Raw genomic sequence first — 27,149 nt, 5'->3', positions numbered from 1 at the left:
AAAGCGCTTTATCCGCCACTTGAACTGTTCGATAGTTAAGCTACCGTGCGCCGCCTTTATCTTATAATCGATACACGTGTGATGCAACTTTGTTTTTTTACTAAAAAATGTGGTAACACTTATTTCTTACTTTAACTTTAAGTTTTAAGAGCATAAAGCTCTCGATAAACACATGCCCTTTTAAGTCACTTTTACCTCACCGTTAGGAATTTAAAGTATATTTTTAAGGGTTTTAAATGTTTATAAGTAAATTAACGGTAACGGTAGAATAGAGCGAAAAATTGATTTATTTCGTCGTCACTAAATATTCTTATGGTTAACATTTTTGAGTATAGTTACTACACAAAAGTACTGGACAAGAAGTGATTCCCATCGTTTAAATTTGAATTATTGGAAAACGGGAGATAAAATTACACTATAAATCTATTGAACAAAGCACCAGATAATACAGAAACAAGTAACGGACAACGGTAGCTAAACGATGTATAGAACAAAAGGTGCCATTGTTTGACCACTATTAACCATTGTCAAAAGCTTCGAAACTAGAAGAGACTCGCGTAAATATCGGTTTTTTTATAGTAAACACGATCTTTTCTATTGTCGGTTTGACCTGAGCTCTGTAAGATACGACCTCTGGACCAATTTCGGCAGCCACTGTCTTTTCCCATTGTCGCTTAACAATGGGAAGAAAAGGGATCGGTTAGGGGAGAGAGATGCTAAGTATTACACGGACAATGGCAACAAAAAACGGTGTATGTTTACTCATGAATACGTACTATGCACAATGGCCGGTGCTATGTTAATAAGGTAACAGGTTCAAAGCTTTCATTCTCAAGATAATTCAACTTGTATAACGAATTCGCGTTAAATCGTGCGTTTCAAGGGAGATGTGATCTCTGTGTAATCCTAGCTTTAATAAAATGCAAGAATATGAACGGCTATTGTTGTTTTTAATACGTAAGGATTAGACACACACCTGATGGTAAAGAATCCTGCGACTCTAAAAGGCATAAACGGTAGATTGAAATATCATATAATTGAATTAAAAAGAGAACTGAGGTGCAAATAAATTTTACAAAAATCAACGACTTTATGGTGTAGATGTTTGAGACAAAAAACAAAGAACTATGTTAATCTAGAAGCGTCAGTTAAGCGTAGTTAAGCAAAATAATAGTGTATATTATCTATGTACCTAACGGTAAACACGATACGGGAGTTAAACTGCGACATTTGGCAGCCCGGCCGAGTGCTGTGAGCAATTATTTATCGGTGTAATGACTTAGAAGTCCGCTCGGTCACCACATGGCCTGGATTAGCTCTCCTCGAGTTACCTTCTTCGATTACCAGATCGTCTTCCTACCTAGTCGCGAAGTAACGCCATCTTGCGACTAGAATACTAAAGTGTTCCCGGCAATCTCGCCTTTAATGATTTTGTAAGTGGTGTTATTTTTTTACAATTAAAACCTGTGCGACTCGTTAGTGTTTAAAGTGTTTCAAGTTGAGTGGTTTTTTCCCAAGACGCGAATGCTTTTTGAATAGTGCAGCACTTTTAATTTTTTTTTAAACTTTTGAAAAATATTCTTAGCGGCCAGTGCGAGTTGAAATTTTGAAAAATAAAAACATTAAGGTACCATATGGCTCGGGCCACCCAAGTTGACTGTTCAAATTAGTGTGGATTATGAAATAAGTTTTTTTTTAAAGTCAGTATTCTATTAGCTGTATTAAGGTCAATTAGCACACCGCTAACATAAACCTCAAAGAATAACGTGAGAGAATACAGTTCAAATATAGAACGTAAATCAAAAATTTTACCCGCCAATAAAAAGAGGCAACGACAATCGTTCCATTCTGCCACATGATTTCACATAAATATTATATTTTTACGACATTATTATGCGGGGATTGTTTAGCGTTTTAAATATTTTTTTAACTAACGAGGTTTTACGAGGTGACCGCTCGTTAAGATTGGACAAATTCTGTATTTTAAAACGTGTGAAAGTAAAACATCAGGGGGTCGTTGTACGTCAACAAAAGTATAATATGACGCGTAGTGAAAGGCCGGGGTCGGATCATAAAAACGATTGGTCAAGCATTGACGGATCATGAACATAATGATTTCATTCTAACATTGTGAATATGGGTCACCGGGTGTCTTGGGAAAGGAAATGGCGTGACGTATAACGGCTGGATTGGCGATTTTTCACTTTAATGCTTACTTTAGTTAAAATAGTTATCATTTATATAATCCAGTTATGCATTTAACGATGGGTGTAAATCATAAACATTAGTAGATATTAAATTTACTCGGATTTTTATAAACCATTCGTTTTTTTATTATTTAATGGTATAAAGTAGGTTGATTATTAATTCGATAATCTGTTTTGATGGTACGTAACAGTACGGTACGTTCCAACACGCAGTCGGACGTGAATCGAAAGTTAACTCAATATAACGGTCCGGTTTGTTTGTCTGTTCGTGGTCGCGCGTTGTTTTGAATCTGTTATCAAGTGTTTTACACAAATATACAAATAAACCGAACAAATGTTTTAATATCAAATCGATAATAGCTTCATTACAAGATCATAAAAACGGATGACCTCAATTTATATTTTTTAATTAAAACATTTATGTTATTTAGTCTGTACCCAAACAAGTGATGCTTTATCCGTGAAAATGGCGGGGCATTTAATTTAAGTAACCTTTCGGTTTGAAAATAACTTAATTTGGGGCAATTTGCACTTGTTATGGCGGCAGATTTTTTCTACAGCTTTGAAAAAATGATTACTCATTTTTTAAATTTAAAATGCAAAATTTTATTTTTTTAACTGTAAATTCATAACAAAATTGTTGTGCTAGATAGTTAACACTACAACAGTAATCATAGCCTATAAAAAACAAATTGTCAATTTCGTAATAAAATTTGACATTTTTATTTTTGTCAATAAACGTCACGGTCATAAGCGTACGAATTCGCCTAATCGTCCGTGGGAAAGAGACGCACTGTAAACCGAACTGACCCGTTTTGCGACTGCATCTATGCAAATTTTGTGTGAAACTTAATTTTTTTTTTCTTCGTCCAGATTGGGTCGATAAAACCCGATCTTATCTGTGTTTTATGCATTTATAGTTGAATGCTCTCACTGATTTTTTAAATTATTTGTTTACTTTTTATAGTAATTGATAAGAGAAGTTTAAAAATAACCTATGACATTCAAAGACGCTCAATTCAAGTCACAGAAATGTATATGTAAGTTAATTACAGTTTTTATGGAGATAAATGGGAAGTGAATTTAATTCTCTGGCTGCAAGTTGCAAAACAGTTTTCGAATAGATTCGGTTGCGGTTTAATGTAGGTTGTGCCGCCAAAATTGCTTCTAACGGTCTACGCTCATTACTAGCGGCGGTTTGCTTGGTAGAGACAGCGCGATTTGCGACGCCAAATTGTACGGTGGGTGTTCACTTCGGTTAGTTTATAATCTCGAAATTATAAAGTCAATGAACTTATTACACGAAATATAAAATTAACCATTTTGATAGATTTGAGGGCTATATCACAATAAAGAAAAAATCGAAAATAAACACTAGAAATCTTGTCAAGTAAACACAACATAATTTTTATAAGAGGAAAAAACAATTGAAAAAGAAAGTAACATCAAACAAAAGAATAATTGGCCCCAAATAAAAGCTTTCAATTAAAAACAAAACAATAATTTAACATTAAAAATAAGGCACGGTTCTCACGGGCGCGTATGCATATTGTAGAACGTGTTCGCAGTTTAGCATAAATTAACAAATCGTTCTACTTACGATCAAAACATTGCAAAGGGTAACTTAAATTACGCCTCGATTACTTAAGTCTTATAATTACAATGTACTTTGTAATTATAATAGGAACTTTACAATAATTGTACACATTTGCATAAGACAATGGTATTGTAACGAACAAGAATTTGACCACCTGTAGTGTTTTTCAACTTAAGATATTTTATTGTTATAAATGCAGCGGTTTTAACATCATTATTTTTAATAGGCAACGTAGAAAATATGTTTGATTTTAAGTTAGACAGTAAATTTAATAAAAAAAGTGTCCTAACATCATTTTTACTTAGTACTTTGCCTTACTTTACAATTAAATTATTTCCAACGTACAATTTATTTGAAGGAATTTCATTAATGGCAAGTTAATGTATTGGTATTGGTACCCAGGAAACCACAAGATGGAAGGAAAAATAAACAAATGAACGTCATTGATCTATAAACAAACATTGCGAGAACTGCTGTACATGTGTTTTTTTTTTTTAAAATAAAGCAAAACAATTATATAGTCATGTGGATTAGAAATACAGACAAAAATTTAAAAAAACACGGTGACACGTTTAATGAGAAATAACTAAATTTAATTACTACTGACCATTTCGATTAGAAATTGATATTTCAAAATCAGAATTGTACAGTAAGTACATTGGTTATGGTTCCCACAAATCGTTGCCCCTTTTACACGCTACTTTGAATTCGGGGGGTGGGCACATTTAATTATTTTAAGCAAAATAAACGGATATGGGAGTGATTTTAACACGTTCCATGCCACCTCATTTTAAGTATGAAAGTGAATTTGTCAAATATTTCAATTCTGTTTTAACAACTGTAATACAACACGATTTTTCTAATTTGATAAATTTGGAGTATAAATATTAATTTCTGTAAAAATCGCATCTAGAAAGTTGTCAGTTTTACGAAAATCGTGTGTCGTAACACACGTTAGGTATTGATTTAATATAGTTTGAGTATTGTTTACAAAACATATGAATGATAACGAGTAAACGAGTTCGTGATAAAGTTATTTATAGAGAATTGTTGCAGCCAGCGACGCCTGACATTGCTAACGTGTGTTAACTATATTGCATGAGTGTTGCCCCTTTAAAAAGAAATGCACTTTCACGAACAATTTACACTCTTATATGTTTCTTTTTTATAACGTTTTTATAGACGTTTAATGACTCAATTTTTCTTGATTAGACTTTTTCTTTCTGATATAGACTATTAGATTTCCATTGCCGAAAATCGTACAAAAACGTTGTATAGATGTTTCGACAATGGAAATCTACACTGTATATAATTACGTAAGATTTTAAACATGTGTTTCAAAAGATGAATATAAATGTGCTGTAACCTTGTGTACTTTGAGTATTATTTCAATGTAGTTACTATAGTTGAGATCAGCAATGTTTACGTGTAAACCGCACGTAGCCTTGTAGTAAATATTGAAAGCAATAGACGTATTCCTTGACCCTAGTTCGCGGCCATTTGTGTGTTACAAATGATAAAGTGCGTAGAGACGGCATGTCTGTCCTACATGCCATATCTGTACCTTATCCGTTGTTTGTTTGTTGCCATAAATAGATCATGCTCGGTATTGGTACATAGCGATTATAATGTACAGTTGGAGAATTAAATTTAGTTACCACTCGGGATCGAATCAAAAATCAGAAGAGCTAGTACGTATGCGTGTTTGTGATTTAATCCATTGGGTAGGAAATAAATGTCCTCGACTGTATACCTTTTTTTATTGACTAGACTATTTTTTAGTCTTTGACGTTTGATTTTATCATCCATCTTACGCTTCGAAGATTTGATCTATGATATTAAGTTTGATCTCGGACTTTCAATTTAAGTTATCATGACTACTAAGACGAATAAAATTATTTCTATGTTAAATTCTCGTGCAGTGAACTCTTAACAATTTTGTATACAAAATTAATGTTAAAATTAATTTTGTGTAATGTGTAATTAAGTTGTTAAAAATTACAATGCAAATCTTAATACGCTATTGCTACGTATCAAAAAATAAAGAAGTGAATCATATTTAAATACATTTATAATCTAAGCTTAGTGTTTACAAAATTTAAATGCTTCAAATGTCACACAGGTAAACGACCCGAGTGTTGTCTTGACATTTATTCGATTAACTTTAGATGAACACTAGCTTTCGCCCGCGACTCTGTCCGCGTGGTAATAAAAAAACAAAAGTAAGTAGCCTATGTGTTCTTTGATACTCTGCTCTACATCTATGCCAAATTTCATCCAGATCCGTTTAACCGTTTAGGCTACAAACTGTATCAAATATCCATCCAGCCATCTAAACTTTCGCATTTATAATATTAGATTAACGTAGGTTACCACTGCCTAAATACTAGTATTTCTTGCCTACCATTCTCTTTTTTTAATTCAGTAACAAACTTCCATATTTCGATTGACTTTCGTCTCGTTTATAAACTTCCTTTTCACATCACGTTTGTTATTAATAGTGTAAAAACTTGTCGAAGAACAGGCGTTCATGTATAATGCTTTGTTGTGCCGCTACCCACTACCGCTAGTCGCACGTGCTTATGTTTACAGATATTCCGACCTACCGCAGGATATGTTACTTGTAAGACAATTTGTTTTATGATAAAAAAAAAGTTTCCTGTTATATCTTGATACCTTGAAACGTTTTATCTCTACGGAAATAAACAATAGATTGTGGATTTTAGTGATGGTTTATCAATAAACTATGATAAAAACGATTTTTATGTGATATCATCGTGTGACGTTGATTTTGGTGACGTATTTTTTTTATATTTGATTAAATTTATGATCTAAAAAAAAACAATAAGAAAGCAGAAAACTATTTTGTCTTCTAATTATGTAATTTTGTGGTGTATTTGCACCTTTTTTTATAAGGGGATACATGAGGCTTGGGTACACCGAGACGTTCATTGACGACCGTGTACTTTCGCAACTCTCGAGGAGCTGCAGATGCGTTGAGTTGACCGTACTCATTTGGTACCAACGATAGCAGACTGTTTCACAAATTGACAGTAATTACGTATAATTAACAGTAAAAAAAGACCAAATATCTAAGAAGCAAAAAATACGATAGTCATTGTAATTATCGCGCCTTGCGACCTTAGGGTCACTGCGAATCCATCATTCCGTCCATTATTAAACTCAATTAAATCTCATTAACATAACCTAAGAGAGGAATAGGGTTGACCATTCTCTATCCTTAGATGTGTCACCACCTTTGTCCCCTGTAACCTATTCCCATTGAGAAGGGACAACTTAGTGTAACAATGGGTACAGTTTGACCCACAAAGACGGGTACTGGGTGCAGTCCCTATTTGTGTATTTTAAGCAATAAACAGTACGTTTTATGCGATTGTGGAGATTTGAATATGAATAGTTGAAAGCGTATTGTCGGTTGCGTGAGCTCGTGGTGTGCAGGCGCAGTAAGGTTGATGCATAATCATTAGAAATTATCGTAGCGAGAGTAACACGCTCGCCATTATTGCATGGGAATCGCGCGCGGAATGCGTTTGGCGGGAAAAGTGATGCACCATTGACAGATGGCGAACGAAACTTGTTTTTTTTTTAAATTTCTGACCCACTGAGAACAAAAACGCAATGTTTATGACCAGTATTCTAAACAGCTGGACCGATTTTAAAAAGCTAGAAGTCTATAAATCGATGCTTCTTTCCTGAAATTGCAGCATAGTTTTTTAATACTAAAATTTATTTAATCTGTGCTTGGTTACAAGGTTATAGTACGTTTTATCTTTGATTATAGTAACCTTTATAGAACGGTCGTATTATGCGTGAAGGCAAAGGCTTTTTATTATTTCAAAACATAGGCCGGAGCGCTACGTGTCGGCACGCTGGGAACATGAATAAAGTTCGTCAATAATCCTTGGATATAACAGTTGACACGATGTATTAACACAAAGTAAATTGAGTATTAAGCCATTTAATTTTGTATATTACAAAGACTATTGAAATTATTCAAGACGTTCTACGAATTAAAAGTAAATAACAAACACCTACAAGTTCGACTTGCACACATATATCAAACAATAACACACAATAATTTTATTCCTTTTCGGTGCGTACGCATCTTTTGCGTTTCGCTCTATCGTATAGCTGTGTCCCGCTCGCACGGTCACTGACCGTGCATCTCCGAGATTGCATCCAGTGGCCAGGCAGCTTCCCTCAGATAGCTAGTTTCTGCTCAATTAAAATGTAATTATTAACGAAAACATTATGCTTTAGACCTTTAATAAGGCGCCTAAGTGTTTAACACGAAAGACGCTCTATGAACTTAAGTTTTCATAATGTTTAGAGACCTAGTTTTGTCAAATGTAACAATTATTCTACTTTAAAAATACAATCCACAGTTAAATAATGTTAAGTCATTGTTTACATAAAAACCTCTTTGAATACAGCGGTAGATAAAAATGTATTTGTCCGAATATAAATACTACAGCGTACGTAAAAAAACACAAGATTAGCTATGACCTACTTCACGTTGATAAGGAAAAAAATAAAACGCAGTACCATACGCCACGCACCAAATCTATTGACCGTTGCCTAAACATATTCGAATTCACGGTTTAAAAAAAAAACAAGCGTCCCGTAGTAGTTTATTTACGGCGTAGTACAAAATCTCCAATAAGCCAGCTTTTTTTGGAGTCGATGGCCCGTTGTGAAAAAAACCAAAACATTTTTTTTTCGTTCGCTCCGAAATCAGTTTACAAGCTCTCTCGAATAGTAAATGAGGGACAGAGATGGATGTATAATAACATCGTTCCTTTCAGTTACACAGGTAACTTAAAACCTTCATTGGATTATTAGGCTGTAGGGCTGTCACCATTTTAGTAAACATAACTTTTTGTCAAAAAAATTTACACAAATTCGTAAATATATTGGACATATTTATAGCTCTCAATAACGAATTTATGAAAAAAAAATTGCCAACCCTATCTGATTGTATTCTAAGAAAATGGCCAAGTGTATCCCTTGTAACGCACCCAGTCTGTTCGTATTCAGAGAAGTGTAACATTGTGAGGGCATTATGTACGAGATAATTTGAGTCTCAAACGGTTATACTAATCGTAATACAAGCCGCGCACGTGAATTATTACCACAGATAACATAAGCTATTGTCTGTCTGTTGTATAATAGCAACACTAGAAACATTTTTTTAATGTAATCAAACAAAGACTAATAAGAAAAAAGCTTTTGTAAATAGGGACTAGATCTAAGAGTGAATTATGGTATGCATGTAAAAAAATAAATATCAGCCAGTTCTTAAAACTAGAAGTGTCATTAAAAGTAAATTAAATCTATACTATGCATGATAGAAAATTGTCTCTAAATAGAATAAAAGAAATCTTCAGAATAAGTGACGTTTTCATAGAATCACACTTTCGACTGTTAATGGCTACTTTTTTCAAATAATGCTATTTAAATATAGGTCAAAAACCCTCGGGGCTCAAAACTAAGAGGGAAACGTCATCAAATAAAGATTAAGCATAATCTTGAGAACAAAAAATTATCTTGTAAAAGGGGGTTAGTGGGCCACAAAAACTATGAAGGTCCCATTTAGTAATTGTAACTCATTGACTGAGATGTGATAGCCCTTGAACTTATTATCGTGAGGTCGTACATTGTTTTGTCCCAGTGGAGTTATAGTAAGATGTTCATGGAATATTAAGATCGCTACCCTCTTATATTTTTAATAAATACTACTCTATGTTAACGAAAAAGATCGATCTTATAATCGAATCGAAGATTACTTTAATTGCTTGTAATCTAAGATATACAAAAATCACCTTATAAACGATGTTCAAATTCGAATAACCGTAATTATTGTACATGTCAAGGAAATCTCAGTGTACCAATGAGAAGGCAACAGGATTGTCTCAAATGTCTTGATATCAGAGATGTGCAGTAAAACCGCACAGGGATCCGTTTCGCATTACGCGGTAAGTACCACATGTTATTTGATCTTTATATAAATCAGATTGCGGTCGCGTGTACATGTACGCAACGCCTTGTTAATTTGAAAACGTTGGATTATATTACATAGACTTTTCAATGCTTTTTCATAAGATGACGGATTGTTTAGATGGATAGAATTATTAGAAAATACTCTAGGATAGATAAAGAGCGTCGGTGGCCCAGGGGTTTGCGCACTTGACTTATAATCCACGTGTCTTTCGAATTTCGTATGTACATAATGTACCGGACTTTCTTACGGTAATACATCGTGATGGAACCTGCACAAATCAGGGAACAAATTCAAAAGATATGTGTGACGTCAAACAATCCACAGTGGGCCAGCGTGGTTGACTTTGGTCTAGTCGCCCCTAACTTAGGGTCATGGTATTTGATATCGATTCATAAACGTTTTCCGATAAAATATGGCACATTGGATTATCTAAGTGGGACCCGCACTTGACCCAATAAGCAAAACAGTGCTCACGGCCGGCATTTCACATTACGCATGAAACAGTAACAAGGGCCTAGACAAAACGTTGCCCGATAACACAATAAACAAATGTGAACTATACCAAGCGAATGCAATGCCAACAAAACGTGAAACGGAACGCACTTCTCGACCGTTTAAGAGCTATTAGAATGGCGGGAAAGGGAGTTGTTAACTAAACTAACGGATTGAAATAACAGACATAATATAACGTTTTCTTATAAGAATTGTTAACAGCTATAACCAAGCGAAGTCTATCCTAACATTTCTTTAGTGTTTGGTTTGGACTACAGTATTATAATATTAATTTTTGTTTTTGTACTAATTTTTGTGGATTCAAAAAAAAGTAAGTAGTCTATGTGTTCAAATTTCATCGAGATCCGTTCAGCGGTTTAGGCTGCAAACTCTAACAAAAATCCATCCATCTAAACTTTCGCATTTGTAATATTAGTAACATTACTTTAAAATCATAGATTGATTTAATGTGACGTTTTTTAAATAAGAAAATTGTCATTGATGTTAGTAAACATTTGAAAGTCGTTGCATCTCGTTTTAGAAGTAATAGAAAACCGGGTGATGCTATAAAATTAACTTACAAGCTACGTCGAGATCAAGTTTGAATGGAAAATTACGTTTTCTAAGTTACATACCAATGATGAACGATTTTAAATGAAGCAATCTGTTACCTGGAAGAAAAAAGATACGTTAAAACATTATAATAACATAAATAACAATAAAAAAAATAAAAATCTTATGTCTATACTATAGTAAAGTTAGAAAAATAACGAAATAAAACGAATTTCAACTAAAATATCGTAATTTTAAATTCCCACGAACTAACACACGCTAAGGTCTAAAAACACGTAATTCAAAATCATTTGCTTCAATCAAGTCAATTACTTTTTTAGATTTTCCACTGGTATTCCGGGTATTCGAGATAATTGTACTAGGACCAAATGACCGCTTATTAAAATAATCGGTGTAAGGACTGTAGTGGTCTAATATCAAACGGTTATAACGATAGGAAATGTGCAACGGAAAATAACTGTTTATAGTTATTTTATACTAGCTTTCGTTCGCGACTCCGTCCGCGTGGACGAACAAAAACAAAAGTGAATTGCCTATGTGTTCTTCCAGACTATTCTCTACATCTATAGCAAATTTCATCCGTTCATCCGTTTAGGCTACAAACTCTAACAAACATCCATTCATCTAAAGTTTCGCATTTATAATATTAGTAATAAAAGTATGATTAATCGTCTCATAATTCTCAAGTAATATACACTTGTACGAAACATTATTGACGTCGCTATAATTATTAACAGAATAAATGAGAAGATGTTGTTTCTGTATAGATTTTTCGGCAGTGGGAACTAGTGGTAATGATGTTATTTGTGTTACGGCGTAAGACATTTTACAGTTACGAAAGTCGAGTGAAGCACTTTCTCTGTCCTAAAAAGCTTTAATTACAATTGCGTATCTGTGAAGGTCGGATTTTTACCGCTTAGAATAAACTACCTTAATATAAATATAACTTCCCGTCACTACATAAAAAATGTTCTGTATAGATGTTTCAATGGTACAATTAAAGTCTTAAACTGATTACATTTAAATTGATAGAAACCAAATGACAAAGCTAGTAGAGAAAACTTTCATTTTATTTATAAAACAATTTCACTATCATAAGGATGTTTTAATAAAGTTGGTTGGCGACTTTTTGCATAACATCATCCATCATCCATCATCCTGACGTCACAGGACGTTTTAAATCATGCACATTATTTTTTTTTATATTTATTGACCGTGATAAAATTAAATCAACTTCTTACTGACATATTACGAGAAGACTATATTCAATTTTGTATTATGTGTTTATAATAAAAATAAGAGAATGTAATTAATCCGTAAGTATATTCTTCTTCTTAAAGTGCCATCTTCTTTCGAAGTTCGGCGATCATTAGGGCGACTTTCGTTCTTGTTACAAGTTTCGTTCTTGACGTAAGTATATTAGAAATTTTATTGCGTGACTCAATTTTATAATTACAAATTTTGGCAATTAACATTGTTTAACTAAAATTGTATTTTTCATATAAATAGTGAGTAATATCAATTTAAACGCAATAATAATTGAATTGGTTATACTCGTAAGTTAACAAACACATTATCTTGTGTACATATTGCAAAATTGTTGAACGTTACAAATCAAATGGTAATGACCAATCTGTCGCAATTGTAAAAACATTGAGAATGGCGGGTAATAAAAAAACAATAATAATCTCAAATTCAATAACTAAAAATAACTAAAAACGTGTTGCTACAACTAATCAAATTAAAAATAAAAAGTTGACAGTTGTAACTGGCCATATTTAAAAACGATTTAAATTTAAATTTAGAACGTCATTTCTAAGATCCATTGTCAATGTAAAAATAATCAAAAATTACGGCAATTTTGTGCACAAGCCCGCGAAAGTTGAATAACCCCTTTGCCCAAACGTTTAGCGTAGGCGTCTATCTCTCTCATTCGTTCGTAGTTTGAGTGCGACGAACTTTATTTGTTTGTAAACTCTGTATTGTAATTTGGCATCGCGCGGTTAATGTACGATTCTGGACGCGGACGAAGGAAGTACATAAATATTTACATACAAACAAAAACAAACATTATTCATGACATGTTAAAGTACGGTTTACAATTATCAAAAACATGTTTAGTCGATATTAATTCAAAACTTTCTCTGGAGATATCTATTGTATAAATTATTTCTGGTAATACATATATGTTAATTTAATCTTTACCTAGAAACCACAAAAGATAATATAGTTATTAAAGATGAAGAACAACTATATTTTAAAGGGTTTTGTAATTCTTTCGTACGTCCTCTATAATTAACTATTTGTTTACGTATTAACTTTGTATGAAAGATCCAACCAAATAAAGATACACGTATTAAAATATTAAAATTAAAACTCATATTATAAAATACAAAATAAACATTTAACTAAGTAGAGTTCAGTCACCTGACATTGTCTAAGATCTAGCTGACTGAATTACTTGAACAAAGTTAACATTTACTGTTATGTAAAAACGTAATACAATAACAACCAGCAGTAAAACATACAATTTAAAACAAAGTATACATTTATTATCCAATTCATCTTATCCAAATTACTACAAAACTATTTGGCTCTTTTTCAAAAATTTAAAAGTTTTATCAGATGAAAAAAAAATTAAAGTCATTGACATTAAACAATGTTAAAAATACTCTGGTTTTCTTTTTAAATAATTTTACATTGACAATGAAGCAAAAAGGATCAAGATGTGTATGTTGTCAAAACGTATACGTTGTTATTCAAGTGTCGGGACTTGTGAAAGGCGTCATATACCGTTAATAAGGCTACGTGCACACTAGATTTTTAAAAACACTGTGATATCCAGTACAATATTATCAAGGATCTCTAGTTGTCATAAACAATAAACAAAAACAGATCTATGATTGTGTTTTATTTCTTGAATATGGTTTTCGTTTCGATGATTTATAACCAATGAAAGTAAATCAAGTTTTTTTTTTAATAATTTAATAACGATAAGTAGGGCTATAAGTTGACCATGATTTTAAAATATTGCAGTATATTTTAAAATATAAGGAGGAAAATGTACTTTGTGGTGTTTATTCCTTATCAGAAGAGCATAAGATTATTGTTGTGTATGAACACGTGTGCGTAATCGGTTAACAAAATGCTTTTGTACATGCAAATGCTATCCCATAGCAACACTAGGGTTGTCAACTCGATGCAACTTTGCTATTTAATATTTCAATGCATTAAAAGACCTGCAGTTTAAACAATCTATACTAAAATTAATAAGAGAAACGATTTGATTTTTTGTATCTTTGTATATATTGAAATAACTCATGAACAACTGGGATGATTTCACAAATTCTTTCACCATGAAAAAGCTACATTATCATTAACATAGACTATATTTTCGAGTATTTCTTAATTCCATGTGGACGAAGTCGAGAGCAACAGATAGTAATTAATACTTTGATAGTTCAATTAGTGTGATGTTCCTATGTATGCCAAATCATTAGAATTGGATTCAGAGAAGTATTTATTGTTCTTTATAAATCCTTCTATTGGTCATCTAAAGTAAAATGCTATTATGACACAAGTTGTTTTTTTTAAATTGTCGTAGGCCAGTATCAATGGTAGCCCTGTATTTGCCTAGTGCGTGTTATGGTAGTGGCACGTTCAATAACATCAGCTTGTCAGTTCGACGACCCCGATGCGCAGGCGCCGTCAGACGAGACCCGCACTGCGCGATTTTTTTTTTACAATCGTCACTCCTAATTAACTATGTAAATAAACAATTGAACAATTGATGACGTAGTAACAAAGAAGTAATGTTGACAAACAATTCGGCTTACACATAGATTTTTAAAGTTAATAAGTCAAATTGACATGCAAGTCAAGTCTACATTGACTTAGCTCAGAAAAGCTTAACTGACTACGACACTCCCTTCATTAGATTAAAATAAGTTTACTTATTGCGTTATCTATTGATAAATGGCTGTCATTAAGGGTGTCATAACTGTCTAATCAGATTTTGCGTCAGCAAAAAAGTAGGTAAACAACGAATAAGGTTAAAAGTAGGCAATTTTTTTACCGTTAGAAGGAAGGCCATACCTTACTAGGGCCTCGGCCTACAAGATAACGGCTTCGCTAGTTAGACATACAGTTTCAAGTTCTCTTGTTTTTTAACTAGTTGATATCCGACGAATATAGTCACAAGTACAGTTACACTTTTCGTCGGTTTGGTTCTAGGGTTGTTTTTTAGACGTCCATAGGTCACTGTTCTGTAATAATTGTGAAACCTTGCGTGCATCCTGTTAACTCACGCATGAGCTCATTTAAAATGATTCATAAAGTAATTCAGTTTAGTATTGGAGATACAGCAATACTACAATGCGAAGTAAACCGTTTATATCTTAATACACAAAAAAATGATTTCAAGACAGTATATAGAAGTTCTAACCAAGATTACTTCATAGGTTTTTTAAACCAATATCACAATGATAGTGAGGACTTTATCTAATCTTAAATAACCATTGGTTTGTGTTGTGTAAGAATTAATGCTTGGTTTGCATTATGCCAGTAAAGATCACAATCAACGCTGGCATACAACTGGCGTAATGTAAACACTGGCAGTGAGTCCATACCGTCTATCCTATGCGATACTATGTACTGGCCGAATATAAACCGGGTTAATTAAAAAATATGTGTTTGTCTCTTTTAAAACAAAGTGAAAGGGATGACAATCTTTTCATTCTATTGTTTCGATTCAGTTAGATGAATAAAGTCTAAAGTAACGGTGCAAAAACTTTCGGGTATCAACCTAATTGTGCACTGAAGCGTTGATTGCGAATTATAATTGCCGCCTTGAGAAACGAACCGAAATTTTATTGTCGGTGTATTCTTGGTTTTTTAAAGTCTCACGATCATTTTAAATTAAGGGGTTAACTCAAAGATATCTTGGACTTCCTCTGTCATAAAACAAAAACACAATTTATTGTTGCCGAGGATATTTGGCGAGAATGAACATAACAAAAAAATGCAGACCGACAGACGGATTTAGAACTTGTTGATGTTAATAAAAATCGGTTCACAACCCCTCGTCAAATATCACTTTTATTACCATAATCAATATTCATATTTCACAGTACGTTCACACACAATTAGCTTCATTATACATTTCTATGGATCTAATTTTAAATTCATATCGTAACTCTATCTTTAATTGTCATCTTGAATTCAGTGAAATATGAATTTACCTTCTCAACAACGGACTGTTGTTATTGTTGTGGCCTCAAGAACCATAGATTATGGAAGCAACAGACATGACATTTATTCAAGTGAAGAATTTAGCCGTGGTTATAAAAAAATGTCGAGCTGACTGCTATAGAGGAGTCTAGAAATGCAAGCCATATAAATGGTGTCCTCGTTCAACTTGTACCTCAAAGAGAAATGATGCCAATAATTGAAAAATCTTAGTATTTTTTGAGTTAAAAATAATAATGAAACATTTATAATACAAATACTTATTATTAGATTTTTTCCTTGCAAATCTAATGTATCTTGTTTCCATTCCATTTGTAAACATTTTTATCATCACAAGATATAGATTATAGGGTTTGTTTTGTACAGGATTTATTTTTTAGATTACGTTCTAATGCATTTGTTTACGTCGAGTCTGGTTGGATTTGTTGTTTCAAAGGCATAATGCAGAGATGATGATGGTAATAAATCATGTGAATGTCAGAGTGCATGGGTCAAAGGGGCACGGCCTTTGGTACATTATGGTACGAAGTATTTTGTGTTTATTTTTTGTTAATATTTTACAAATACTATTAAATGAAATATTACATAGCAACAAAATTGTTTACACCCTCATACTGTTTGATTGATTAAAATTTTATTAATTTTTTTGTACTTTTTCGTAATTAGATTGTCATATTCAACAATAACAATAAACCAGATTGAATAAACAATACGTACAAATACAAATAAAACGTGTGAAACTGTAAATGACCATCGCAACTATTTATTCAGTTACTCGACTCAATTATTAAGAAAAATTAACATTTCAATTTGGTATTAACATAAATATCTATTCATCAAACGCGATCCGTCAAATCGGGGTCGTTTTCAAGATGGACATCTCAGATGACATTTGTGACAGATGAATTGTCGCAAAGAATAGAGACAGTGGATAGACTGGACAGATTAACCCTATGGAGTCTTTCACACGTGTTTGCCGTTTGTAATAACAAAAGTATTTTCTATATTTAAATTGAATTTAGATATTCGAGTTTTAAGAAAACTGGAAATGATTTCTAACGTAATAAAAAAAAATAATGAAAGGTGTTCAACACGTTAAATATAAAAGCAATCATAATTTTAAAATGGTATTTGCCGTGTTTGGTAATTCCGCTAAGGTGAAAGGTGTTGTAAATACTTAAAACCTCTTAAAAGACATTTTTCGTCGTCCTACGCAGGTACGAGTATTGGAGGGATCACGTACAGCGCAGTACAAACAGTAAACGACAAACATTTTGAAACTCGTCTCTCTTGAGTGCTTGTTTACTTGTTTAACTATAAATTATATAAGTTAGCAGCTTGACAAGTAAACTGGCCTTTGAGTGTATTAGGCTTAGTGTTTTTGTAAGGATTTGTTAAGAATTAAACCACGGAAGATCGATGACTCCTACGTAAACTGTTGTGTGTCAAAACTATTGTTACTTTTGTACAGAATAAAGTAATTCCTGATATTAATTAAAAAAAAAATACAAACTGTCAATCTTTAAATTACTACTTACGATAGTGTACGTAGGAACCATCTATATTATGTTTAAAAAAATGTCGACCAATGCGAAGTAAAAACGGGTCTCATTGACCCTTTACGAATGCGTTTTTCTGTCAACATTGGAATGTAAATGACATAATTTATTGTATAACAATTGAAAAGCGTTAAAATGCAACAATGTAACGAAACGCCTAATCCAACCACGTCTCGAGTGGCGATTGTTACTTCAATAGTATATTTCATTTCAAATAATGTTGATTTTTAAATACGGACGCTGTAAGGGCTTGTAATTCATCACGCATGTTCACGCCTTTCCAAAAAGTAATAGACAGCATTTACATAATTATGGGATAGCTTCATCCCTCCGAATTATTTGTAAGTTTTCCTTATTTCGTATCTTTTATGGGATTGTAAACGACCATCTGGTCGTCCGAGTTTATATTTACTTAATTGGTACCGGAAAGTGTTAATTGCACAAGATCTTATAGCATCATTTACTACGATATAAGTTAAAAAACTATGTTAAAATAGAAAGTGTGTGAATGTATTTGATTTACTTTCTACTGTTAACATTTGAGATATTGAGTTATTTGTTCATTTGTTTTGGTCTAAGTTTACATACGGCAGCAAAGGGTTGAAGTTATTTACTTAGCAATCATTGTGAGCGTCTTCGAATGAATAATGACTTAGACAATGCCTTCAAGAGAGTAAAGTTTAAAGTATATATTACTTAAGCAGATGAAAATCTCTATAAGTTTAAGTAGTAATAAATTTGTCTCTTTTTAACCTATTATATGCGTTAATGGTACAAGTTAGATATTGTTACGAAACATGTTAAATTCGTTCAATCACCCTCACTATCATTGAAACCTAAATGCATAATAAATAGAGTTGTACGAATTTTTATCGCAAATTATTTATAGTATGGTGGTAGAAAATTAATTACGTTTATTTCAACTTTTTATTGTCATATTACAGGTTAAAGAGAAGTTTTTATGTAATCATACTAATCATACTTCATACTAATCATACTTCATACTAATCATACTAATATTATAAATGGGAAAGTTTAGATGGATAGATGGATGGATGGATAGATGGATGTTTGTAAGACTTTGTAGCTTAAACGGCTGAACGGATTTCGATGAAATTTGGTATAGATGTAGAGGATAGTCTGGAAGGACACATAGGCTACTCACTTTCATTTTTTTTAATTACACGCGAACGGAGTCGCGGGCGAAAGCTAGTCCAGTAATAAAACTTTACTTTAAATTTACATACTCAACAAACTTGAGAATATTATGATGTAGAATTAAAATTTTATACGTACTTGAGTATTGTACTTAAGTAATTTGAAATGAAGTGTATGTTATGACCCTCAAGGGTTGTTGAGCAGTCCTTGTGACATCACAGGGTGTGGGTTCCCACGACTGCCACTTCCGTACTGCGTAAGACTTTTTCTGTGTTGTTTATTTAATAGTCTGTCTGTATCCGTTGATTTCTTATATAAAATAGATTACTTCATAGGTTATCTTTTTAATTCAGTTTGGACTTTTGCAGTAAAACAAGACGCTGGCTGTTTTTTTCTGCTTTTAAAACATAACAATCGAGACCGTTATTTACAAAGTAAAGTACCACAGCTGCTTATCTTGTGCAGTATGCGGAACATTACGGTTTGCACAATTTAAGACTACGAGGAAACAATTCGGCTTGTCATATTTTTGTTTCAAACTTTTACCACATTTTTTATAACTAAGGTTGCTAACCTTAGGATTATTCTAAAAATATTTTTGGTATAGAAAACATCGCTTTTATAGTTAACTGAAATACGTAAAAGTAACGTCATTAAGCGGGCGCACACCTTTGACTAAACTATCGCACAATAGTTGTGCGATTGTCGATTGTTTCGCAGCCAATTTAACTGTTTAGTTGCACAACTAAGTCGAGTAGTGTGGAAACCTCCATATAAGCTTATAGAAATCAAAGCAAGACTAAATAGTTGTGCGATAGTTTAGATTCATGTGTGCACACGCTCTTAAGGTGTTAAAAGCTGTCAATAAATGTTTCTAGCAGTTCTTAAATTACATATCCATTGATTTATTATACACTGGCAAAGTATATTTTGACAGAATGGCTTTGCCCTCTTTGTCCGATTGTCGGAACGAAAAAAAAATCCGACATTTTGCTTGATTGAAATTGACGCGTTGCATTAAAACAATAACGCTACCGAGTTTAAATTGAACATAATGAAATATGATTGATGTCGGAATGGTGTTGTGTTAAAGCTTGTCACTGAAGTGTAGGGGTAACCGACCACCCCGGTGCAACGGATATCTCCGTTTTACCAGGTAATACAATCCGAAATCATTAATTCATCCATACATTTTGATATAGAATAAGGATCAAATGTGGTAAAAAAATGACGCTTAAAACACGTACACAACTTTGACTAAACTATCGCACGACTGTATAGTCGCGCTTTGATTCCTGAGCTTATATGGGGTTAGTTGTGCATCTAAACATTTGAATTGCTGCGAAATAATCGATAGATGACAATCGTACAATAGTTATTCGATAGTTTGGTCAAAATGTGCGCCCGCTCTAAATATTCAAGATGTCAATTTGATCTTAGTAAAAAAATATTAAAAAAACAGAGAATAACCGTTAATCATATTGATTGATTCAAAGTACAATCTTTAACACAAGTATTTCGCTAACATTTTTTGCACTCGTCTGTACTTCGTATTATCCTGCACAAGTGTACGTGACTGTACTAATTAATTATCCTCGGCAGGAGCATAGGTCATATTCACACGAGGTTCAAACACCGGTGATTATTTATTGATCCGGTGCAAATATATGCGATTCTAGAAAAAAAAAACTCCCCTCGCATTGTTTAAACTGAGGTATGCTTGGGGGAGTTTATTTGTGCGTAGCTTTGTTATCGATAAAAATACGGCTATAAAACTATAGCTTGCAACTGTTATCAAACGTTTACTTATTAACAACTTTCGAAGAGTATTACAAAGGTTAGTTATTTATTCGGCTATCGATAAAAATAAAATCGATAAGTGTCAGTATCGATAAGTTTGGTACAACCCTAATTGGGATATTGGTCTCATATTCATAAACAGATGCGTAGGCAATTATATAGACTGCATCTGTCAATGTGATCGGCTGTAGTTACCGGTCGATGGGTGCAATTGAGATAATCCTGAACGGCTACTGTTCAAGGAAACTGTATTTATATCGTTTGATTATGTAATTTATTGCTGTGATATAAAGTTGGTAATGAATTGCGTATGATATGCATTAAAAAAACGATTTACATTCGAATTATGTTTATAATCTGAAAGAGAAATCGAGACGCGCGAGATATTGGTATCTGCTTTCTACAGTGATTACTAGCTGTTGCTCGCGACTTCGTCTAAATGAAATTAAAAATAATAAAAAAGTAGCCTATGTTACTCATTGATAACGTAGCTTTTTAATAGTGAAATAATTTTTCAAATCGATCCAGTAGTTTTTGAGTTATTCCAATACATACAAAAATACAAATATTTCTCTTTATATTAGTACTAGCTTTCGCTCGTGACACCGTCCGCGTGGAATTAATAAAAACAAAAGTGAGTAGCATATGTGTTCTTCTAGACTATCCTCTACATCTATACCAAATTTCATCGAAATACGTTCATCCGTTTAGGCTACATACTCTAACAAACATCCATCCATCTAAACTTTCGCATTTATATTAGTATGATAGATAGGTTTGTTTGTTTAATACATCTAAATTAAGGAGAAAATAGAACTAACATTTACGTGTATAGATAACGAGGTAATTTAACGGTTGACCAGTCGAAGGGCAATTATGTAATAAAAGGATCATTGTTTAAATGTAACTAAGTGATCCTGTATCGGGTCTCACGTGTTTATCTCGTAGCCATGGGAAAGCTATTAACAAGGGAGGTATTGATATCAATTATTTAGGTTGGGGCGCCTGTGCTTGTTACTGGTAAATTATAGATTGACAAAACGTTATTTAATATAATTGTTATTAACTACTGTTACCATGTTTATTATTTACACGCAACCATACATACTTTACTTTACTTTTTTTTTTACTTAGTGCGCACGGTGGGTAGTCGTTGGATGCGGAAGGCGGAGGACCGCATTCTGTGGAAGGCATTGGGGAAGGCCTATGCCTAGCAGTGGGCAAAGGCCGATCATGATGATGATACATACTTTAAAAAAACGGTGATACAAAAATAAAGGTTTTCCGACATTTTTCTATCCATTATTCTTGTATACTGCTGTATTTATATTTGCAATATCGTCATAGATTCCATATTGAAAGCAAAAGTCGAAAATTCCACTTTCGCTCGAACTTAAGGGGGAATGGAATTCGAGATTTTACGCTTTACGTCTCCCGGCTTTCCCATAGACCTTCGAGATCCTTCGCCCGTGACAGAACTTGATTTATCAGTTGAATAAATGCAATTTCGAGGAAAAAACTACGCACTTACGAGGGGAGGAAAAATGTAAAAACAAAGGACCTTAATGGGGTTAAAGATAAAATGATAGTCTACGTGTTCTTCCAGACTATCCTATATGTCTATGCCAAACTTCAGGCGTTTAAGCTACAAACTAACAAACATCCATCCATATATCCATCAAACTTCAGCATTTAAAATATCAGTAAGATTGCAATTTTTGTTTGAAAAACTTTACTCTATTATTTGAATGTTCTAGAAAAGCTTCTACGTTATAACATCGTCACAGAATACGTTTGTTAAATATTGACAACTTAATCTGTATGGATGCAATTATCTCCAAATAGGTATGAGGAAGTGTTGAAATGCGGCTGACGTGCACTGCTTTACTCGGAACCGAAGGTGAAGCTGGTCATTCGTAGCAATGGTATAGAAAAGCTTGTGAAACCATACTTTTTATCCGCGAACGTTCGCAGCCGTTGGGCGCATTGAACCATATCTTACATTACTCGCTTCCTTAGGGTTGATTCACACGTGAGCGCGGGCGGTTTCCGTGAGAATTGTAACGTACTTTGACGCATTAGTCCCGTACCGGTGGTCACCGATTGCAAAACAAGTGCAAGTGTACTCCGCAATTAACAAGTGTTGGAAGGCTCGAAGCAGGACAACGTGTAATTTGTGCCCATTTACTTTATGTGTCACTACTCTGTGACCCAGATGTAATCTTTAGGTAGATTTGACATACACGGACTTGCAAATTAACTGGTGTGCTCAATTTCTTTAATATTTTTGAATTGGCTACGTCGTATGGTCAAAAAAATACTTAAACACACACTGCACACTTATCTTTTTACAAACCAAATAAACAACTTAATTCTACGAAGGAATTATTTATAGATATACCAGAAAATCTAGAAAAAAAATATTTTGATGTATTTTCCAAGCTATCCAGCAGAGCAGTTACAAATAAATAATAGATTAGAATTTGATAATAATAATACCGTAGCAATACCATCCCTCGCAAATGCAACACGGTAACGAACGTAGGGTAAGCTATAAATATTGTAGAGCGGAGCGCGGGGCAGCAGATGCAGGGGAGACCGTTACCGGCCCCCGGTCTCTCCAAATTTGAAAATTCACAACACGTGCGTTGACAGCGTATTTATCACCCGCATATTCCAATTTTTACTCCAAATTTCGTTTGTCCCAATAATTTTGTACTAAAGTATACTCTAGAGAAAGTGGATACTACTGTTATTTTCATGATAGTATAGAATTTACTACAATGCTAACATTTACATACTAGAAATTTATAAAAAAAAATGTTATATTCTTTTATTACCTATATTTTTATTGCCATATAAAGGTTTAATTTATTGCTTTTAGAACAATATTGTTCTGCTACAGTGATCTTTGCATTTCAATGGCGGAAAAAAAGATAGAGGGAGAAATGACAGTTAAAAAATCGATATGACCGTTGGTGTCATGCGAGGGTGCCAACAAAGGGCACGAGCCACTGCTGCGCCCGCGCATTACGAATCACAATGCGGATTTATTAGGGACGCATGCACTTCTGTTCGGATACAACAATTAATAATTTCGCGTTCGGATACACGCACTAGATTTTTTTAAGCGTGTGGAATAGTGAAACATTTTGTAGTACTTTTAACGTTGTTAAAATAACGGTCAACAGGATTATCAAATTGTAATCTGATCATAACAAAATTGGTGGACAAAATTTCAAATGCAACAATTGTACAAATAAAATATTAGAAACCCCGCGGATGTCCACTCACATTCCCATACGCAAATCAAATCGTAAAGTTCGACGAACCCGTAAAAGGTATAATTATGTTCCGTAACAAGCAAAGGGACGTAAGAAATTGGGCGACACGATTTCTTAGACCCCCTACATAGTTTCTACGGCTGGTCAGTTCCAAACAATGAAACTGTGACCCCAAAGTACGATTAGAGTGCTCTTAGAAATTCATAGTAAAACACACACATCTGCCGAAAACGCTCTATTTCACGGTTAAGCGACAACGAAATTTAAAATTATGTCGTCTATTCAGCTAATTGTCTTTATGATTTGCCGCAATTAAGATAAAAATGAGGTCGCCATTTTGCAAAATGGCGCCAAATTGAGACGAGTAATGTACCGCGCGTGGGTGCGACAAGGACGTGAGATATTTACTACGCAACGTACGTTGAGTCTAGGAAACATCAATTGAAGTGTGTATACTCTAAAACACAGCTCAATGGTTGCGTAGATCTAAGATTCCAGAAAACGCAAAGGTCGTCGAAAACAAGATACATTAAAGAAAAGACTATAGCGTTTGTCTGAATTTAATTAGAGTATATTTTCTTCGTAAAAAGTATTGACTACATATTTATCTGTAGGTACTAATATTATAAAGAGGAAAGACTTGTATTTGGACTTTTGTATGTATTCGATTCAAGTATGAACTACTGGACCAATTTCAAAAATTCTTTCACCATTAGAAAGGTCATTTATTTGTGAGTAACATAGGCTAGGTTTTTATATTTTTTTTAATTCCAGGCAGACGAAATCGCGAGCTAGTTGTATATAATATAGGAATTTATGCTTCTACATTAACAGGTAAAAGTTATATTTTAGAATAAAACTATACCTATCTCTGCAGTATTTCTATCTATCTGTACACGGCATTAATATGATAGTCTTATGCAACGTATAGACCATTCAGAGCGTAACAAATAAGACCGGCAACATTGGCAATTAGATTTAAATTGCACAATCGATTATATAAAACTATATTCTTCTATACTTGAATAAAATTAACAATTTAGATATTTGTCTAGTTTTTAAGGCAAAAAAAATGTATTATGTAGTCCCTAAGTAAATAACTATAAAGTACAATTTTCTGCGTCAGAAGGGTCTATAATTATTAAAATTTGTTTAGGTATAGAAAGACTAGCTAGCTAAGACTACTAGCTTTTGCCCGCGACTTCGTTAGCGCGGAATAAAAAAAAACAAACGTAAGTAGGGTTTGTGTTCTTCCAGACTATACTTTACACCTATATACAAAATTTGATAGAGATCCGTTCAGCCGTTTAGGCTACACACTCTAACAAACATCCATCTACTTTCGCATTTATAATATTAGCAAGATTTGAATTCATCAAAATATTTGTTATGCCAGTATTTTGTATGTACAAGTGATACTGTGACCTACATATCCGTTTGTTTATAACATTACTTCGCTCCCACACTTGGCCTATTTTAGTCCGCACATGTGTGGGACCACGCGAATCAAACTAACGAGGACATAGTAAACACTATAATAAATTGCTAATAATAACTTAATGGTGAACACACTTCAACTTAAAAAAAAAACGGGAACAAAATCCAATACCGTTAAAATCCGACACCCAGCATCTTAACCCTTTACTGATCAAATTCGCTAAATAACTTAATGAGTAGTACAACTTTTTTTTATAAGTAAAACAAGCCATTACCGGATGTCAAATTAAAAACCAACTAAGAAAGGATTAAGATTTAATTTTTAATTATAATGTTGTAATAAGGACTTCCTACTTCGATCCTTTATGAATTAACACCCAAAATGGACAAAAAATTTCGCAGGCCGGCCGCGTAATTTGACAGCATTACGTTTTAAAAGGGTTGTTACACAAAAGATTATAAAACAAAAATATCCCTACAAATTGATTTGATTTTGTATAGTAATTAACAAAAAAAAACAATATTAGTTTGCTAGTCATTAGCGGTATAGCAGATATAATGCAAAATAAATGGATAAGTAACGAGCTAGTTTTCTACCAATCTAATGTAATAAATTAAAACTTTCTACTTTAATCAAAGTGAAATATGTATTCAATAATTTTTATTAAATAATTTTAAATTATGCCGCCACGCCATCTTGATTTATTTTTCGGTACAGTTGGTTGTTCAATATGTAAAAATATAAATTACAAGTCTGTTTGCATTAGTAGAATCAACAAAACAATTGCATTGTCCGATAAAAGTGGCGTCGAACGCAACGCGAAATGACCTTGAGTTTGTTCCATTCTGTTACCACGTGCTATTGCACTAACTCTAATAATTTCGCAAGCAATTCTCTTGCTTCGAACCGAGAGCATAAAGACTAGTATTGTTTCCTTTGGCATAAAAGGATAAATCAAAAATGTCAATTAGTCAACCTCAGAGCGAGATAGAAATAACGTGACGTTTCACGGAATGTTTATTTTTGTAATTACGCTTGTGTTGTTATGTTATAGCTATGAAGTGAATAAAAACATGTATGAATTTTAATGTTGACCACTGACCTGTTATCCTTTTTTGTGTTTTCGTGTTCTCTGGGCTCGCCACTTGAGTCTCCTGTGAGGGTGTACTTGGCTTGGGAGCGACGACCGTGATCGGTGCTCTTCTAAGTGCCACTGGTATACTCGATATAGGGACCAGTTGCCATGCGAATCTTTGCGGCCCCGGTAAAGGTTTCTCATTTGCGAAATCGAAGCCCCATCTTTGACTGTCTAATTCCAGCTGCCGTGCCAACTCACGTTCAACAAATCTTCTATTCTCTTCTCTATCGGTGCATCCGAATAAGTTTCTCCGCACGGTGTCAATGTTAGTGACGCCGCGCACTCTCAGGGACCTCGTGTCCAGCATGCTGGTGGCCTGGATGCCGGGGGCACGTACACTCAACGTAGACATCTTCGAAACGGAGTCCAACTGCACAGCCGAACACAGGGCGAACGCACTTCTCGATCGCATCCGCGACGCTCTTCGCCTAGCAGAAATCAGAATTTTATTTGTATTAACTTAACAAGCGCGATTAACTTAACACCGTAGTTACTTAAAGGTCCATCACACACTTAATTACTTTTAAGTTAATCTAATAAGAGTAAACAAGACGTACAAAACGCGACGCTACGGACGATTGGCAAAATACGTCCGCACGCACGGAACCAAATTCTTGACTGCGCAATCGAGGCG

The 27,149-nt window shown here is 33.7% G+C and overlaps 1 protein-coding gene across 2 annotated transcripts in view; it reads right to left on the bottom strand.

Annotated features, from left to right (window-relative positions):
- Window positions 1-27,149, bottom strand: part of LOC106105524 — a 40,268-nt gene that overhangs the window by 12,082 nt on the left and 1,037 nt on the right. Inside the window, exons 1-2 of one of the 2 annotated variants that reach the window (XM_013285891.1) lie at window positions 27,073-27,091; window positions 26,480-26,943 (exon numbers count right to left, since the gene is read on the bottom strand). In XM_013285891.1, coding sequence (XP_013141345.1) covers window positions 26,480-26,927 — 448 coding nt within the window. In that variant the 5' untranslated portion in view covers window positions 26,928-26,943; window positions 27,073-27,091. Of the gene's footprint in view, window positions 1-26,479; window positions 26,944-27,072; window positions 27,092-27,149 lie in introns of those variants that run through there. The other variant, XM_013285890.1, reaches the window with a different exon arrangement.

This window comes from Papilio polytes, unplaced genomic scaffold (genome assembly GCF_000836215.1).
Source record: "Papilio polytes unplaced genomic scaffold, Ppol_1.0 DF822845.1, whole genome shotgun sequence".
Taxonomy (NCBI): domain Eukaryota; kingdom Metazoa; phylum Arthropoda; class Insecta; order Lepidoptera; family Papilionidae; genus Papilio; species Papilio polytes.
Note: the sequence above shows the minus strand (reverse complement) of the source record. Positions and strands in the feature narration are given on the sequence as shown.